The sequence below is a fragment of the Myotis yumanensis genome, unplaced genomic scaffold, assembly GCF_028538775.1.
Source record: "Myotis yumanensis isolate MYYU_CA2020_CCGP unplaced genomic scaffold, mMyoYum1.0.hap1 SCAF_5, whole genome shotgun sequence".
Classification (NCBI taxonomy): Eukaryota; Metazoa; Chordata; class Mammalia; order Chiroptera; family Vespertilionidae; genus Myotis; species Myotis yumanensis.
In genome coordinates, this window is record NW_027223756.1 from 82,146,537 (window position 1) to 82,166,596 (window position 20,060).

At 40.0% G+C, this 20,060-nt stretch overlaps 1 protein-coding gene across 1 annotated transcript; it reads right to left on the reverse strand.

Moving 5' to 3' along the window:
* Positions 1-17,966: 17,966 nt before the first annotated feature.
* On the reverse strand, positions 17,967-18,942 carry LOC139009810 (olfactory receptor 7G1-like). The gene is given in 2 exon segments (XM_070413922.1): positions 17,967-18,005; positions 18,007-18,942. Coding segments are annotated over 2 exon segments (975 nt in total).
* Positions 18,943-20,060: the final 1,118 nt, after the last annotated feature.

Below are 20,060 nucleotides of genomic sequence, written 5' to 3' on the forward strand. Positions count from 1 at the left end.
GTTGTGGGTGAATCTGATGGAAAAGATGGAGTGAAAATTAAATACTAGTAAGTGGTTCTTAGATGAGCAGCAGCAGCATTACCTAGGAAACTATTAGAAATGCAAATTCTTGGTACCACTCCCCTCTTACTGCCGACAAACTTTGCAGTAAGGACCAGCAACCTATGAGATGTAGTACTTTTAAAAAAAAGAAAAGTATATTTGTGTATTGAGAACCCATATGAATATACAAATCTTCCCCCCTGTTAATTTTCCCTGCATCATCATCTCCTATACCTCCTCTTCCCTTCACTCACATTTTAACCCAATTTTTTAAGGCTCAACATTTCTGTTTCACATATTGTGCCAAGTGCTAAGACTGAAACAAAGAACAATACATGGCATCTCTTTCAGAAATATTCTTTTGCCTTCAAACAATCAGAAAGATGAGAATGAAGTAATTTGATCTCTCTCATAGAATATTGTTCCCCAAACTTTGACACGTCCAGAATCACCTGGAGGGTTTGTCAAATCACTGATGAGCTAGCTTATATTATGACCCAGTTACCTGTAGGAAACTTAGCTAAATGAAATTAAGTTATGAACACAGGAGAGAAGGTCTGAGTACATACATGTTTTCTGATTGTAGAGTTGATTGACGCATTGTTGTTAATGCTCTGAAAAATAGAGAATTGGCATTTCTAAACTGTCACTCAGTTTTCATAACTTCCTTTTAAATTTTTAATATTTCATCTTAAACGATGCCTGGATCTTCTCACTTACCTAAAAGGTATGTCCACCTCTATCCATGAAGTAATGTGTGGCAGATCATGGCATCCATTCAGGTATACACTTGGCACCTGAGCATGTATTTAAAAATGTGTCTATACAATTGAAGCTCCTAAGTTTCCTCCATGGAATCACTACTTTTCATTCCCAGAGAAACTGGACATCTATGGAGATGATATTCACTATCTCATTCTAAGAGGACTTTTTCTCCTAAGGTGCTAAGTGGCATATCATAAAAAAAAAAAAAAGAATGCTAAATGAGAGAAAGAATTAAACCCATATGCTCATAGAAAAACATACAAATAGCAGCAAGTTTTGGTCCTTGAAAACAGAGACTTAAAAATAATGCAGATTTATAAGAGAACTAGTGACCTGGTGCACGGATTTGTGCACGTTGAAAGGAAATCAATTAGAAGGTGGCCGGTGGGCGGACTGGGCGAGATGGTCCAGACACACCTTAAAGCCAACCTCCCATGATCCCTCCCTGGCTGGCTGCACCTGGGGTGGCGCTGTGGCTCCAAGGGCACCTGCAGAGTGAGTGGGGTCCCTCCGGGAGGTAGGGTCCCTTGGCTTGGCCTGTGGGGATTGGGCCGAAACTGGCTCTCTGACATCCCCTGAGGGGTCCCGGAGTGCAAGAGAGCACTCTGCAAAGTTGCTGTCCTACAAGGTGTGGAACGCAAGCACAAGTGTGCAGTAAACCAGATTCGGGGCCGACAGTACCCCAACAACAACATAACCCACAGCAGAAGGTAGAATTACGTGGCTCCATGAGGAATCAGGCTCCCTCCTCTCTGGTTTCCAGGTCCATCACCTGAGAACCACCGCTGCCAAGTCACTGCAGCTCGGCAGCTCCTGCACTGAATGTCTGACCCCTGGTGGTCAGTGCACATCATAGCTACCAGTCAGACAGACACTTAGCATATTAGTTTTTTCTATATATAGATTATGTGATAATCAGGTGTCCTAACAGGATTGTCTCTGTACAGCAGTGGCCCAATCTCTCCTGGGGAAGACAGATGGTCTTGACACCCTTTGCCATTTCTTGCATCACTTAGCCTCAAACACTCTGAATTTTATCCAAGCCAGCACTTGCTTTGTGAGTGGGAAAAGTTTTTCAAGTGAATGAGAAACCTTGGTGCCCACATTTGTATAGTAACTGTATGGGGACATTGCAATGATGAGTATGAATAGAAGAAAAGCAGCCAGCACAGCACTCACTGTATGTGACTCTTGTACTGATGTTTCTTATTGTGTGTGTGGTCCTTTTTGTCCATAAACAACGGCACCTGGAATATTTTCTTCCTCAGAAGGAAGCAATGGAGTGACAAATTGAGGAAAGAGAATAGAAAGAGAGTTCATCCTTTACATGATAACTGCAAATTTTAGGAGTGAGTTCATGAGCTCTATGAACCTCTACCTAGCAATCTTTATCAGATGGCAAAGAATGAAAGGGAACATTAATAATATATTTTAAAAATATTTCTATTGATTTCAGAGAGGCAGGGAGAGGAAGAGAGAGATAGAAACATTAGTGATGAGAGAGAATTGATTGGCTGCCTCCTGCATGCCCCACACTGGGGATCGAGCCCTCAACCTGGGTATGTGGCCTGACTGGGAATCAAACCGAAATCTCCTGGTTCATAGGTCGCTGCTCAATCACTGAGCCACTCCAGCCCGGCAATAATATTAATATTTATTTGGAATGGACCTACGCTGAAATATGTAGCAGTTAGAATAAATGAAATAATAAAGTGAATCAGATATAAGAATCAACACAAATAATAAAAAGCTATTAAAATTTAATAACAAAGTCTACAGCATGAGAAACTTTGAAATATATATTAAGACTCCCTGGTAATTTTTTGGATTGTTCAAATGAAACAATATACAGAGTTAACAATGAAGGGCTAGGTTTCCCGCTAGTCAACATTAACAAATTCACATACTTCACTGTCCTCATTCTAGATATTTTTATTGCAACAAATGATAGATGTATATGTGAAGCCCCCTGATCATGTATTGGCACAATCTTGACTTTTTTCCTTTCCTGGGGAGCAACTGTGTAAACATTATTCTTTTGCCCTTTTCACTAAAAGTATTATCATTTTATAAACAATTGCATTATTTTTCATTTTTGAAAGTTTTTATAAAAGAAACCAGAGAGTACATGTAATTTAAAATTGGCATTCTTCTGTTATCTATTTTTTATCATGTTGATATTTTTAGTCATGCTGCATGAATTTTAATCACCAGAGTGTTACACTGTATAGTCACATCATAATTTATTACTCTTTCCTAATTGATAGGTATTATGGTTAATGTCCATTATCCTATGACAATATAAATTACTGCATGGGGCAATGTCACATTCAAGATGGTGTTGCCTCTGGGAAGGAAGAACAGGAAAGGAGTAATGAAAAGAGTAGCCTCTCTCTCTCTCTCTCTCTCTCTCTCTCTCTCTGTGTGTGTGTGTGTGTGTGTGTATTACTTTATTAAAAGCCTTAAAGCTGTAAAACAAAATGTCAACATTTGTTTATTCTGGAATGAGTGGCAGATGGTTGTATATTTTTATCATACTATTTCTGCTGTTCTTACATAAACTATTTTTTTAAAATATATTTTTATTGATTTCAGAGAAGAAGGGAGAGGAAGAGAGAGATAGAAACATCAATGATGAGAGGGAATCATTGATTGGCTTCCTCCTGCATGTTGGACCCAGGCATGTGTCCTTGACCAGAATCGAACCTGGGACCCTTCGGTCTGAGGCCAGCGCTCTATTCACTGAGCCAAACTGGCTAAGGCTAAACTATTTTTAATTTTATAAAGAGAAACAGGGGTACTGGGAAGGCAGCCGGTGGAATCTCTCTGTGTTTCCACTCTCTCTCCTACATTTTGACACCCAGATACAGAGATAATATACTCTTCTGTGCATGGTGTATCATAACCCAGGAATGGAAATAAAATACAAGCTGACCATACCCATTCCCAGAATTCAGGTAAATGGCAGAACGTTTTGCAGCAGTCATCGTGTTTGAGAAGGGGCAGATTTCTGCTCAGGAGAAAAATGGGGTTCTGCCTTTTTTTTTTTTTAAGATTGGGAGACAAGCAGAGTTAGAACTAGATAAGCAGAGTGAGAAGTAGGTAAGTATTGGTACAATTATACAGAAGAATTTGTCAACAAGCAGACAGGGAGGAGTCCCTGGGACACTTCGTTCTGACTACTTGCTCTATGTCCTCTGCTCATTGCTTCTCCGGAATAGCATTGTAACAAAACATGTGCCTTTATTTGCAAGACATTAACAAAGGGACTTTAATTACCTGGTTGCCATCAGGGTGGAATGATGCTTGACATGACACGTGGATATTTAAGATGGAAGATTTGTCCACAGGAAGGGCAGAAAGACCAAGTGTGGCCACAGGCTCCTGGTCTAGAAGGATCATGTCTGAGAGGAGGCTCAGGTGTGCTGCTTTCTGACTCGGCAAAGCTCCTGAATGATGCTGTCACAGGCTGGCTCTATACTAGTGTAGTTCCTATATCCCTGGGGGTCAATATCCAAAATTCCTCATTAACCAACACCTTTGGTGTCATTTTGATCCCTGGGCAGTGGAAACTCTTAAAGACTGAGACAATTCTTAAAGAGAGACATAAATGATGACTAACTTTTGACCTGTGTTAAAGTTACTTACAAACATTTTTCTTTAAGGATTTCAGTATTTTCAAGTGTTTATTACTTTACATTTTAACTTGTTCAATATGAATTTCTTTTTTTTAAAATATATTTTATTGATTTTTTACAGAGAGGAAGGGAGAGAGATAGAGAGTCAGAAACATTGATGAGAGAGAAACATCGATCAGCTGCCTCCTGCACATCTCCTACTGGGGATGTGCCCGAAACCCAGGCACACGCCCTTGACCGGAATCGAACCCGGGACCCCTCAGTCCGCAGGCTGACGCTCTATCCACTGAGCCAAACCGGCCTTGGCCAATATGAATTTCTTAATCTATATTTTTCTTTCTTTTTGAAAAAATAAATTTATTGCTTATTTTTCCAGATATATTATTTGAAAATAAACTTATGACAAGAGGGCATTTTAATATTATTCATAATTTTACCACAAGTAAACTTCAAACACACCGATAAAATATACAAAGACACAGTGAGGCTGAAAAGAAAAATAGTTTTCTCTGTACTCCAATAAGAAGTGAAAGGTACAATGGTAGATGGGCTACACCCAAATTGTTGTGTTTATTTATGTTCCATGGTAAGTGGATATTTACCCTTTCAGATGATAAGGATTAAAGAATAGAACTGGATCCCTATCTCACTCCACTCACAAATGTCAACTTAGATTAGATTGACTTTTTTCAAGTTGTATTTTTTTTAATCCTCACCGGAGGATATTTTTTCATTGATTTTTAGAGAGAGTGCTAAGAAGGGGGAAGAGAGAGAGAGAGAGAGAGAGAGAGAGAGAAAGAGAAAGAAACATTGATGTGAGAGAGACACATTGATTTGTTGCCTCCCACAGGTGCCAGACCTGGGCCCTTGACTAGAATGGAACCTGGGACCCTTCAGTTTATGGGCTGATACTCTATCCACTGAGCCAAATGGCCAGGGCAGAAAAATAGTCTAATAAATTTGACTACAGAACATAAAATACACAAAGAAAAAACATCATTAGCAAAGTGAAAATTATAAACTGGAAGGAAATGTTTTCAACTTAACATCACAATTTAAAAAATCACCTAAGAGTGGAGAATAAAAAGTCTAATGACCTAGAAAAACTGTAAAAGGCAGGAACAGACAAACCTCAGATAACAAAATGCAGTGGCCATCAAAGTGGAAAACAGGGCAAATTCAAATTGCACAGAGATATAATTTCCCGTACATTAGAATGACAACATATTTAAAAAATTGGACAATAAGCTCTGTTAGCAAGATCATGGGGAAATAGACATCACAATTTGTTGTGGGAGGGCAAAATTTTACAACAAAATAGACAGGATTTTGGCAATATTTATCATAATTTTATAGTTATTACCCTTAGAATCAGTAATATTAATCTTAGGAAACTATCCTAAATACGCAAAAGCAAAACAAGGCTACTTATATGTAATATGCCCCAAACAGGAAACAACCAACAGCTCCAGCAATAAATAACTAGCTGAATAAACTGTTTTAATGCAGAGCGATGTGTACAAAATTGATTAGACTCAATTGTAAGATCTGAAACTATAAAACTCCTAGAAGAAAACATAGCGGTTAAGTAAGTAAGTTGCACTACATCAAAAAAGCTTCTGCACAGGAAAGGGAACAATCAACACAATAAAAAGGCAACCTATGGAATCAGAGAAAAATCTCTGTAAATCACATGTCCAATAGGGATTAATATCCAAACTATATAAGGAGCTCTTACCACTCACAAAAATACAAATAATTCAATATAATATAGGCAAAGAACCTTAGTAGACAGTTTTACAAAGACATAAAAGGCCAGCAGGTACATGAAAATGTTCTCAACATCAGTCATCAGCAGGGAAATGCAGATCAAAACTACAATGAAATATCACCTCACACCTGTTAGGATGTTTATTAATATGCTGGTGAAGATGCGGAGATAAGGCAACCCTTTTACACTGTTGGTGTGAATATTAACTGGTGCAGCCACTGTGGGAGCAGTATAGCAGGTCATCAGAAATTGAAGATATTATATAGCAATCTTACTTCTGGGTATATGTTCAAAAGAAATAAAATCAGTACCTTGAAAAGATATTTGAACTCCCAAGTTTATTGCAGCCTAGATACGGAGATATGGAAACAAGTTAAGTGTCTTGTGACAGATGAATGGATAAAAAAAGTTATATAGATATATAAAATGGCATATTATTCAGCCTTAAAATGAAAGAAATCCTGCCACATGTGACATCATGGATGAATCTGGATGGCATTATGCTAAATGGAGGGAGAGAGAGAGAGAGAGAGAGAGAGAGCACTTGGTCTGTCATAGGCCATACGAATCTAAAAAAAAAGTCAAAATAATAGAAACAGAAAGTAGAATAGTGATTGTGAGGGACTGTGGGGTAGGCATTTTAAGGAGAGATTTGTAAGTTATAAGATGAGTAGAGTCTGAGGATATAATGTACCTCAGGACAACTGTAGTTGATAATACTGTATTGTATAATTAAAATTTACTAGAAAAAAGGTTAAATCTGTTAGGTGATGAATGTGTGAATTTGATTGCCGGATCCATTTATCACAAAGTGAAATGCTCTCTGACTCCATCACTTTCAAGTCTTCTTTGTTCCCATGGCCTCAGGCTAATGGCCTCGGCTCAGTTTCACACATAGAAATGCTAATCACTAGAGGAGTTCTGCTTGTGGCTTGAGGAGATAAAAGAAGGTTGTTTTGTTTATTAAAAACCTGCAGGAACCTTGTGACCAGACTCATATCAACTAGTACAATGTTCCAATCAAAAGACATATAATGGGTGAATGAATAACAAAACAAGACCTTTACATAGGCTGTCTACAAGAGACACTTCAGATTGAAAGACACACGTAGATTGCAAGTAAAGGGATTTAAAAAAAAAAAGGTATTGTATGAAAATGGAAACAAAAAAAGCTGGGATAACAATACTTATAGCAGAGAAAATAGACTTTAAAACAAAAACTAAAACAAGAGACAAAGAAGGACCCACCATTTCTGGGTTTTTATCTGAAGAAACCCAAAACACTAAATCAAAAAGACATGTACATCCATATGTTTATTATTGCAGCATCATTTATAGTAGCCAAATATGGAAGCAACTTAAGTGTCCATCAATAGGTTAATGGATAAAGAAGAAAAGTTCATATACTAGTATACAATGTAATATAATTAAGCCATAAAAAAGAATGAAATCTTGTCATCTGCAACAACACGTGTTAGGGCCAAGAATAGAATATTGGGGACTAGCTATGGTTATGGGAAATATTAATTATGCTCTGTTAACCAGAATTGCCTTGTGTTGATTAAAGAAAGGACATTCTGACCTGCTGGGAGTTGTACACCTCCGGGACCTGGGAGTCAACCTTGGACCTGGGAGTCAACCTTGGAATTTGGTCCATTCCCATGGAAAGATTAACAACCTTGTTGCCCAAACAATGGAGTATCACCCCAGCCTCCTACTTCCCCATGCCTGAAATCCCTACGTCCCCATGCCTATAATCCATATTTCCCTGTGTAATCTTTGTCTTACCCTATATAAGCAGCTGGCTTATGAGGGGCTGCAGAGCAGATAATTTTGTGGATGACTTGCTGCTCTCCCATATTGGCAGCAGTATTGGAATAATCACTCATATATAATTCAATCCTGTCTCTGATTAATTGGCTCAAGTAGTGACAGGCAGCACACACCCATTGATTGTCTGGTTACACATGGATAAGCCTTGAGGGTATTGTGCTGAGCATCATAAGTCAGAGAAAGACAAGTGCCCAATAATTTCATTTTTATGTGGAATCTAAAAAAAACAAAATAAATGGATAAGCAGAACTAAAACAGGCTCAGATACAGAGAACATTTTGACATTTGCCAAATGAGAGGGGGTTGGAGTAATGGTTGAAAAAGGTGAAGGGATTTGGAAGTATAAATTGGTAGTTGCAGAACAGTCATGGGGATATAAAGTACAGCATGGAGAATATAATCAACTAGAGGCTCAGTGTGCATGAAATCGTGTGTGAGTAGCTTGCTTCTGCTTGCCTCAGCTGGCCGCCCCACCCATCACCGCTCCTAACTTGCTGCCCGGCCCTCTGCTGCTCATAGCTCTCCACCACTAGTAGCTCTCGTACCGCCCCCTTGCCCCCACCCCCCACGAGAGCTGTTGCTCATTTGGTCACGATGGGCGTGACTGCCACGGGCCTTTTATATAAGAGACTAGAGGCCCGGTGCACAAAAATTTGTGCACTCGGGAGGGGAGGGGGGCCCCCCAGCCTGGCCTGTGCCCTCTCGCAGTCTGGGACCCCTCGGGAGATAACGACCTGCTGGCTTAGGCCTGCTCCCGGGTGGCAGAGGGCACGCCCAATCCCTAGGTGCAGCCCCTGGTGGGGCTCAGAGCAGGGCCGATTGGGGAATTGGGGCGCCGCCCCGTCATGCACAGAGCAGGGTGGATCGGGAGGTTGCGATGCCACCCTCAGTCACGCTAAGGGTAGGGCCGATTGGGGGGTTGGGGCACCGCCCCCTGTCATACTCAAGGCAGGGTCGATGGGGAGGTTGCGGCGCCACCCCCTGTCACGCACAGAGCAGGGCCGATCAGGGGGTTGGGGCGCTGCCCCCTGTCACTCACAGAGCAGGGCCAATAGGGGAGTTGGGGCACTGCCCCCTGTCACACACAGAGCAGGGCCAATGGGGAGGTTATGGCTCTACCCTGTCACACACAGAGCAAGGCCCGTGGAGGGGGGTTGGGGCGCCACCCTCTATCACCCACAGAGCAGGGCCGATCAGGGGGTTGGGGTGCCGCCACTGTCACACTCAGGGCAGGGCCGATGGAGAGGTTATGGCTCTACCCTGTCACACACAGAGCAGGGCCAATCAGGGGGTTGGGGCTCCGTACCCTGTCACACACAGAGAAGGGTCGATCAGGGGGTTGGGGAGCTCCCCCCTGTCACACACAGAGCCGCAGGGCGATCAGGGGGTTTGGGCGCTGCCCCCTGTCATGCTGATCCCGGTGCCGAGAGGCCTCGAGGCTCCGCTGATCCTGGTGCCGGGAGGCATATTACCCTTTTACTATATAGAATAGAGGCCTTGTGCATGGGTGGGGGCCGGCTGGTTTGCCCTGAAGGGTGTTCTGGATCAGGGTGGGGGTCCCCACTGGGGTGCCTGGCCAGTCTGGGTGAGGGGCTGAGGGCCGTTTTCTGGCTGGCGGGCGACTAAAGCTCCCAACTGCTCCTTTTTTTCTTTTTTTTTTTTTATTCTGGGCCAGCTTTAGCTCTGAGGCCTCGGCTGCTGAAAGCCAGTTTCTGGCCTTTGTTTTTCCTTCTGTATTTGATACAATGTTGCGGTCCGGCTGGCTGAACCTGGCTGACTGAAAGCCGGTTTCTGGGGTTTTGTTTAGCTTCTTATTTGCAACATAGTACATAGTTGCTTAGAGTTGCAGCTGAGAGGCCGGCAAGTCAGGCGGGGAACGTTGGAGTCCGCAGTCACTGAAGCAAGCAAGCCTCATGTTCTCTTCCAGCTGCCTGGCTGCCGGCCGCCATCTTGGCTGACAGTTAATTTGCATAAGGATATGCTGATTAGCCAATGGGAAGGGTAGTGGTTGTACGCTAATTACCATGTTTCTCTTTTATTAGTGTAGATAATACAGGGATGGACAAAAGTAGGTTTACAGTTGTGTGTATGCAAAGCACAGTTTATTTTTATATTACTATTTTTTAATTATTGTATTATTTATTTGTATTACAACTGTAGACCTACTTTTGCTCACCCTTGTAATAACTATATATGGTGTCAGATGGGTACTAGATTTACCAGGGTGATCACTTTGTAATTTATATGACTGTGATTGCACAGCTGAAACTAATATAGTATGTCAACTGTAATTTAAAAATACAATACCCGCCCCCCCAAAAAAAACAATAACAGTTTACTTATGACCTTTGAGGATTATTTGAAACCTCAACTTTCCTCAAACTCTCAACCTATATTGCAATTTTTGATCTACTGAATTCTGTGGAGTGACTGTAGAAATTTCTATTATATATAGATTGGATGTACCCAATTTATAGCTGTAAATATATACTTTTATCTCTGAAGGTCCTTTGAGGCAATTGTGTAAAATACTATATTAAGAATTGACAGGCCCAGCCAGCATGACTCAATGGTTGAGCATTGACCTATGAACCAGGAGGTCATGGTTTGATTCCTGGTCAGGGCACATGCCCAAGTTGGGGGTTTGATCCCCAATAGGGGTCATATAGGAGGCAGCCCATCAATGATTCTCTCTCTTCACTGATACTTCTATCTCTCTCTCCCTTCCTCTCTGAAATCAATAGAAATATATATATATATATATTTTAAAAAGAATTGTCACAAATATTGAAAGATTATATAATGTAAAAAACATGCATCAATGCCATTGAAAATGAAACGAAGTGGTCCCCTCCTTTTCCATTTACATTTAACCATCTTCTCCATAAACTTGTTCAATAAGTAGTGCATGAAACAAATAAACAAACAAACAAACAAACAAAAACTACTGATAACAAGGGTGGATACAAGGTAGCCCAGTAATGGTGGAAATTTGATAATCCAAAATTATAATGGCTTTGGTTATAGTGTAGGTGGAGATATTTGACTGGACTATGAATATATTTTCATGGTATAAACAACAACGTTTTCTGAATGATTGGACACCAAGTGTAAAAGCAATTGCAGAATTGTGAATTTTTCTCAATGAGAGAAATCTGGTTCAGTACCTGAAAGAATGGAGTAGCCATCAATTGCAGCAGGAAAAATGGTGGGCAAAGCATATTTGGCAGCTTTCAGGGCTGTTTTCTTGCATATGTTGACTTTGAGGTGCTTATTATGTGTCCACATCAGATGCCAAGTGAAGAGTTCCGCATTCAAGTCTGGAATTCGAGGGAGAATTCCTCTTTGAAGACATACGTTTGGGAATCCATAGTGTGTGGATGGCCATTAAAGCCATGAATTTCAATGCTATTGCAAAGGGCTGAAAACTGCTAGAACAGAGATAAGGACTGGGGACCAAGCTAGAAGTCCTCCCGTGTTTGGAGGCTGAAGAGACAAGGAAGATGCAACAAAGGAGACTGAAATAGTATCCAGAATAATATGTGATGCTAAAAGACAAGTAAGAACGTGTTTCAGTTAAATAGTAAACTGAGTCAAGGTTGTTGACAATTTAAGTAAGAGAAGGGTAAAAACATTAAACCTTGAACTTATGATAGAGGACCTTGATAACTCTTCATGAGCAGTTGAATGTTGCTATAAAAGGAGAAGAAAAGAAATATGAGATTGTTGCCAGCGCAGGATGCAGGGTCTAGAGAGATTTGATTTCTTTAAGATTGGGGAATACAAAGTTTTGAATGTTATTGAAAATGAATTAATCAAAAGGGGAAATTACGTATGATACAGGGAGAGATGGGAGAATTACTAGAGTTATGTTTTAAAGGTGGCAAGAGTGGTTTGGTGCTAACAGAAGTTAAAGTGTTGGCCTTGATTAGGTGCAAATACAACAGAACATATTTCTCTTAAAAACAAATAGAAAATAATCAGTGGGAAACATCATGCTAATTAAATTGCTCAATCACATAACTTTCCAGGAAACACAGCCCGAACTAAACAGACTCACAGAAAAGTTCTTCCAAGCATTTAAGATTTGTTAACTTCAAGATTAAAGGTTGATTTTAGAAAATATAAGGAAAGGAATACCCTCTATCTCATGTTTTCAGGTCCACACAGCCTGGATGCCTATAGTATAGAAATTTAGCAGAAGAAAGGAAAATCACAGGTACTCTTACTCTTACAAAATTATTAACAAAGTTTTACAAACCTACATCTAACCAAGAATGTAAATGGATACTGCATTCAGTTTTGCTTCAGAAATGCAAGGTTGATTTTTGTTCTATGTAACCTCATTTAGTCCCACACTTGTTTAAATCCTTAATTGAATGTTAATTTCTCCATGATTCCCCTTGCCCTATTGTGTAAAATTGCAACATTTTGCCCTTTCCACAAGCCCTATCACCATCTCTCAACCAATCTTTTTTGTATGGTATCAGATTAGTCCACTGGGAGGTAGACATGTAGACAGAGATAAGCATGCAGGGGTATGCTGAGGAGTTCTCAGATTAGTCCATGTGGAAGAAGAGGGAACAGTGTGGGACTAGGCAGAGAGAAAGTGAAATGCAATGGAGTTCCAATGTCAAACTCCCCTGACTCTGCAGGAAGTTCTATAGCTGGAATGTTGCTTCTGAGTTGTTCTAAATTAGAGAAAGAAGTCCAGGTCTTAACACCTGCACTGATCAGTCATTATGTGCAGCCCTGCCAAGAGGGAGTGACCTTAGGTGCGGCATTGGTTCTCTTCTGAGAGGTTGATGCAAAGAGGGGCTGACCATGAAAGGCTGTCTGCCAGCAGCACTCCTAGAAGCTCGGGTGATCACTGCTTCTTCACTAAAGAGTCGAGAGGTGTCATATCACAGTGTCCCACATTTACCTCTGTCATAGATCACCCGTTTTTCAGAAATGCATACTCCTGGAGCACTGGGATTTCTCTTTTTGTGCACAGTTTCATCAGCAGCACCTAATACAGGGCCTGGCAACAGTGTGTTCTCGATATTTGTTGAATGAATGAATAAATGTGTGCATTAGAATCTTAAATTATGATTCAACACATTTACTGAGTAAAGACCTAAACACACGATTCTTTTCTTTTTTTTTTTTTTTTAGATTTAATGAACAACATTGAGTTTCTCCCTTTTTTATCATATATCTTTATTGATTTCAGAGAGGAAGGAAGAGGGAAAGAGAGCTAGAAACATCAATGATGAAAGAGAATCATTGATTGGCTGCCTCCTGCATGTCCCCTACTGGGGATCAAGCCCGCAACCCAGGCATGTGCCCTTGACTGGAATTGAACCCAGGACCCTTCAGTCTACAGGCTGATGTTCTATCCACTGAACCAAACCAGCCAGGGCCGATTATTTTCAATAGCTGACAAAAACAATGCAACATCCTTCCATGATGATAAAAACAGTGATGTAAGAATAAAAGAAACTACCTTAGCTCCAAAAAAAAGGTATTTCAGAAATAAACTATAGTAAATGAAATAGTTAATGGTCAAAGACTAAAAGTATTCTTTTAAAAATCAATAACAATATATAAAAGTTGCGAATACTGCTTCTATATAAGCAACATAGTTCAGGTTTGAGTCACTGAGAAAAAAATGAACCATTGACAGGTAATATTAGCACCTAGGTGGAGAATGCAAAGAACTATAAATAATTTATTAGAAAGAACAAGAGAATGTTCTTGTTCGAAATACTATACAGATACTAATTGCATAGCTTTACAAAGCAAAATTTATTTAGAAAGTATAATTTCTAAAAGATACTTTTTTTCCCTAATGGAGTTTTTAATAGAATTTGATAAGCTGATTCCAGTGTTTCTTAAAATTATAATAAAGATAGCAGGTATAAACATCTACCTATTTATAAGATAATTAAAACATTATGTCATTGGCACAGGAGAAGACTAACAAATCAGTGGAACAGAACAGAATCCGGAGGGGAGGGGGAATGACATTGAGCCAAATTTAATATATGATAAATGCAGCATTTACAATCAGAGGGAAAATGATGAATTGTTCAGTATATTAGAGAGAGGGGACAAAAAGAGCATTGCAAAGGCACTCAGGTGAGAGAGCATGCATGGTGCATCTCCTGGAGCAAGAACTTCCCATGACTGGAGAGGAGGAGTAGGGGCAGTAGAGAGAGATGATGTTAAGGAGCTAAGCAAGGGTCTTTGTGTGGCCTTCGGAAGCATTTGGACCTTTTATACAAGTACATTATTCATCCCCAGATTAGTAACAAAATTTTCATACATTTTCTTCTATGTTCTTTTATGGTTTCTTTTTATTGCATTTAGAGCTTTAATTTATCTGGAATTAATACCCATTCATTATATGAGATAAGGATACATCCTTTAATTTTTTTCCCAACTAAATAGCCAATTATCCCAACTTCATTCATTGAATCACCTTCACTGATATTAAATGTTGCTTTAAATGTTATCATATATAAAATTACTTTTCTGAGTTTGTTTCTTTTTTTAAAAAAATTTGTTTTATTGCTTAAAGTATTACAGAGTATTACATATGTCTCCCTTTTTTTTTTACCCCCTTGACATTCCCCTGGCCTCCCCTACCCCCCAGTGTCTTGTGTCCATTGGTTATGCTTATATGCATGCATACAAGTCCTTCGGTTGATCTCTTACCACCACCACCACCCCCGCCCCCCAACCCTCCCTGGCCTTCCCGCTGTAGTTTGACAGTCTGTTTGATGTTTAAAAGACACTTTTAATAAAATGTTAAATAAATACCTGGAAAGGAGTCTAAGAAAAGATATGAAAGTACATTGTGGAAAAATTGATAATATTTTACTGCAAAACACAAAAATGGAAAGAATATTTTTAAATGGAATAGATATACACAATATCATAGAGATGTTAATTTTCCCCAATAGCTTTTTAAATTTAAGACAAATCCTAGAATTTTATTGTATTGGAGAAGCTGATTTTGAACTTTATATAAAAGAGCAATAGAGAAAGATTATTCTACTTGATGGCAAATAACAAAGTGAAGCATTTGCTTTACCAAATAGTAGATAATATGGAGCTATAGTGAGTAAAATGCTTTGGTTCTGGAACATACAGAAAAATAGTACCAAGTAACACCTCACCTATATGAAAATTTAATTGAGGCCAAAGGAGGCATTGGACATTTGTTTTTTCATGAGAATGTGCCCTGTGATCCAACATTCCTATTGATGTGTATAGATCCAAAAGGATTGAAATTAGGATCTCATAGAGCTCACCCGTGTTCATGGCAGTATTAGTCACAATAGCCAAGTTATAGAAACAACTTGAGTGACCATGTCAAGCAGCACATGAATGGATAAAGAAGATTTGAAATATGTATAGATATCTCCATATCCAATGAAATATTATTCAGCTATAAGACATAAGGAAATCCTGCTGTTTGCAACAATTGGGATGAAACTCAAAAGCATCATACTAACTGAAATAAGTCAGACTGTATAATATCATTTCTATGTGGAATCTAGACACAGAATAGAATGTGAGTTACCAGGGTATGGAAGGTGGGAGAAATGGGCAGATGTTAGTCAAAGGGTACAGACTTCCAATTATAAGGTTAAGTTCTGAGGATATAATGTACAGCATGATGATTATAACTAATAAGGCTGTGTTCTATACTTGAATATTGCTAAGAGAGTAGATCTTAAATGTTCTCATCACAAAGAGAAATGGTAAAATGGTAATTAGGTAACAGGATGGAAGTTTTAGCTAATGCTATGGTGATAATCATTTCTCAATACATAAATGTATCAAATCAACACATTATACACCTGAATCTTATATGTTATAAACAATGATATCATAAAAAATCTGGAAAAACTGATTAAATACTGGAAATCAAATATTGGCTGCATCAATTCAATTTCCACTGCCATGTTACATTGCCTTCTCCTTTTCTCTGTGTAAAGATTTATTAAGGGCCTACCCATATAATTTGAGATAAAGTCATCTTCTACAAATACCCCAAGTCCAACTAAATAGCATTCCCCCAATATATCATATAATTTTAATGAATTAGGAAAAATAGAAAGTGGGCATACTTTTCAGGGCCACTATTTCACCCACTACAGAGATATATTCTGGTTGACTCCATGGAAAATCTATAATTATCTGACTCCAAGAAGAAAAAGAGTTTTTTCTCAGGCATCAGGTACCCTTATGACGTCTCCATCTGGCGATACTACCTGGTGATTCTGAAGACAAGACAACACCTGGCAGATTGAATGAGTCCCTACAATCCAGTTCCTATGCATTTCTTACCTGTAAAGCCTCACGAAAGCTAACTCTCTTTATTGCTTGGGCACGTTAGAGTGAAAGGTTCTTTTATTATTAGAAATGAAGACTTCCTCACTGATAAAGTTCAAATACCTCACGATCTTTTCAAACCGCTGACATAATCTAATTATGCAGATTTCATAGATAATGAAACAGTATAGTAGCTGATAATGTTTCTCAAAAGAATATAGTATATCAGCAAATGATCAATTTTATCACCAAATAGGTATATAAAAGTTTAGTTTTCTTAGTCTACTATAGGCTTAATTCCAGGGTGCAATTAACATGACCCTTCCATGGAACAATTGGAAGCTATCCTCTAGGTATCACCGCAGCCTTGTTCCAATACTTTCCACCTGTGAGAGTGATTAAAAAAATCTCTAAAACTAGAACCCTTGCCTCAGGCTTTGCTTCTATAGACCCTAAGCTAAGAAATTAAGTTTAGAAGATTAAAATTGTGTCAAGTGCCGGGAGCCGGTCCATCCTTGCTGCTTGACACAGTCGCTGCAGAGAAGAAACATCTGCACAGCATATGTTTCAAGGTACCTGACGTATATGGCATACTGTTCTTAATATGTTTGCTCACCTTCTTGGCTCTATGTGTTTTAACCAAGGTCACCTCTCCGAGAAAGGTTGTCTCCCCAGGTAGGAATTTTTCCCTGAAGTTAGGGAGGAGATAAAACCCCTTAACTAAGTGCCAGGTGGGTAGTTAATCACTTTAACTACAAACAATCACGCCTAAGCCACATAATCTTTACTCCCTGGAATGGAGATAAGAAACACCCTAACCTTTGGAATAGAAATTGATAGGATTAAAATCAACTGGTATAAATACAGATGTAACAAAACAACAGAAGACAGAACCTAGCGACAGAACCTAGCAAGAGAACATGGCAAAAGATCCTGGACAGAACCTGGCTACAGTACTTGGCTGGAGAACCTAGACAGAACATGGCAGAAGAACCTGGACAGAACCTAGAGAAAGGACTTGGCTGGAGATCACATGCAGAACCTAGACACAGAACCTAGAAACAGAACCTAGCGAGAGAACCTGGCTGAAGAACCTAGAGACAGAACCTAGAGACAGAACCTAGAGACAGAACCTAGAGACAGAACCTAGGGAGAGAACATGGCAAAAGATCCTGGACAGAACCTGGCTACAGAACTTGGCTGGAGAACCTAGACAGAACATGGCAGGAGAACCTGGAAAAGCTGGATGGAGAACCTAGCGAGAGAACATGGCAACAGAACCTGGCTGGAGATCCTAACCAGAACTTGGCCAGAGATCGTGGCTAGAGATCCTGGCTAGGCTGCTGATCAACTGAATGCTGCCTCCATGTCATTCTTTCTTCGCCGACTCCGTCCACACCTTTGGGGACCCCTGGACCTGCTGGGGTTGGACCCCAACAGTCAAGTGCCACAGAGCCAGGAAAAAATTAAAGTCAGGTTTCAACCTCAAGTGAAAATTAACTTGGTCATTATGTTGTCTAGCCATCTTACAAGAATGGTGATGGAAAAATTAAACACTGTGACTCAACCAGGATTTCTTTCACGTTCCCTCATTCTAGAAACCCCTGCCCAAAGTAAATGGCACAAATTCAGAAAAGAAGGTATCCTACCAACGAGTTTCTTCAAGGCTTGTTTCATGTCCCTGTTCCTCAGGCTATAGATAAAGGGATTCATCATCTGAGGAAATACAGTGTACATCATGGAAGCCACTGCAGTCTTCCTGGATGACTCAGCAATCGCAAAACTAATATACACACCAAAAATAGTTCCATAGAACAAGGAGACAACTGAGAGGTGAGACCCGCAAGTGGAAAAAACTTTAAGCTTTCCCCCCCGTGATGGGATTCTCAATACAGAGGAGACAATTTGACTATAAGAGAAAATGATTCCACACAGAGGAATACCACCAAACAGGCTTATAAGGACATATATCAGAAGGTTATTGATGAGGGTGTCAGAACATGCGAGCTTCAGGACCTGAGCAAGCTCACAGAAGAAGTGAGGGATTTCCAGGTCCTTGCAGAAAGACAACCGCAACACCATCAGACTGTGGAGCAAGGCAGCCACTGTACTAAGGAACAGTGGGAGTACAATGAGCAGAATACAGAGATGGGCATTCATGATAACTGTGTACCTCAAGGGGTGGCAAATGGCCACATAGCGGTCATAGGCCATTGCTGCAAGGAGAAAATTCTCAAATCCATTCAGAACCAGGGCAAAGCCAATCTGGGCGAGGCAGCCTATATAGGTGATGCTCTGATTCTGTGCTTGGATGTTCGCCAGCATCTTTGGGATGGTGACTGTGATTACGCCGATGTCAGTAAAGGACAGGTTGGAGAGGAAAAAGTACATGGGTGTGTGCAGGTGGGAGTCGGAGATGACGGCCAGGATGATGAGCAGGTTTCCCAGAACAGTGGCCAGGTAGATGGACAGAAACAGGTAGAAGAGGAGGGACTGCAATTCCGGATCATCTGTCAATCCCAGAAGTAGGAATTCTGAAACGTCTGTTTGGTTTCCAGGTAACATGTTGTTCATGAACCTGATGGAACAGATGGGAGAAAATAAAATAAACTGAATGGTTCCCAGGAGTGTAACAGTAACATCCAATGGCAACTTGATAGAAACGTAAATTCTTGGTACTACTTTGGACTTACTGCAATAAACTCCTGGAGTGATGACCTATGTTTTAACAAGCCCTCCAGATGAATTTCATATTTGCTAAAGTTTGAAAACTAGGAATTAAACAACAAGAAGAAAACCGTTGTTTAGATGGTGAACCTAAGGGAACACTCACATCTTTCCCTCTGTTGATTTCTCCTATCATCATTCTCTCTCACTCTTCCTCTTCCCTTCACTCCCTTTCTTGGCCCAGATATTTGATCACTAGCTCTGTTTATAACCTAGTGTCAAGTGCTGAGACTGAAACAAAGAAAAGACATGGCATTTCCTTCAGAAATATTCCTTCGCCTTCAAACAGAAAGATGAGAATGAAGTTATTCAATACCTCTTGCAGAGCATATGGTCCCCAATCATCTGAAGGGTTTGTCAAATTATCGATGAGTTAGATCATGCTGTCACTCTATTTTCCACGGGGAAACTTAGGAAAGGTGGGACTGTATCATGGACACAAGTATACAGCAGGAGGAAAAGACAAAGTTGAGGACATGTTGTCTGACGCTGAGTTGACTGTCTGACTGATCATCACTGTTAATGCCTCTGGGTAATAGAGAATTAGAATTCCTAAACCATCACTCAGATTTCATAATTTTCCTTTAAAATTTTTATATATTTATCTTGAAAAGTGCCTCAATTCCCCCATCCCCTAAGGTATGCTCACTTCTGGCCATTGAGTAGTGTGAGTAGTGTGTCAGGTAATGGCATCCATCCAAGTCCATGCTCTGCACCTGAGCTTAGATTTTAAAATGTTGCCTATAAGCATACAGTTCATAAGATTCCCCCATGGATACGCTACTCATCTGCATTGTGAATTTTGTCTAAGAGAAGCTGCACAGCCATGCTGATCACATTCTCTATCTCATCCTAAGGGATTTCTTCCCCTAAGGTACCAAGTGGTATATTATGTAGAAAAATAAAAAAAATTAGCTAATTTAGACAAGGAATGAAATGCATAGGCTCTTCATAAA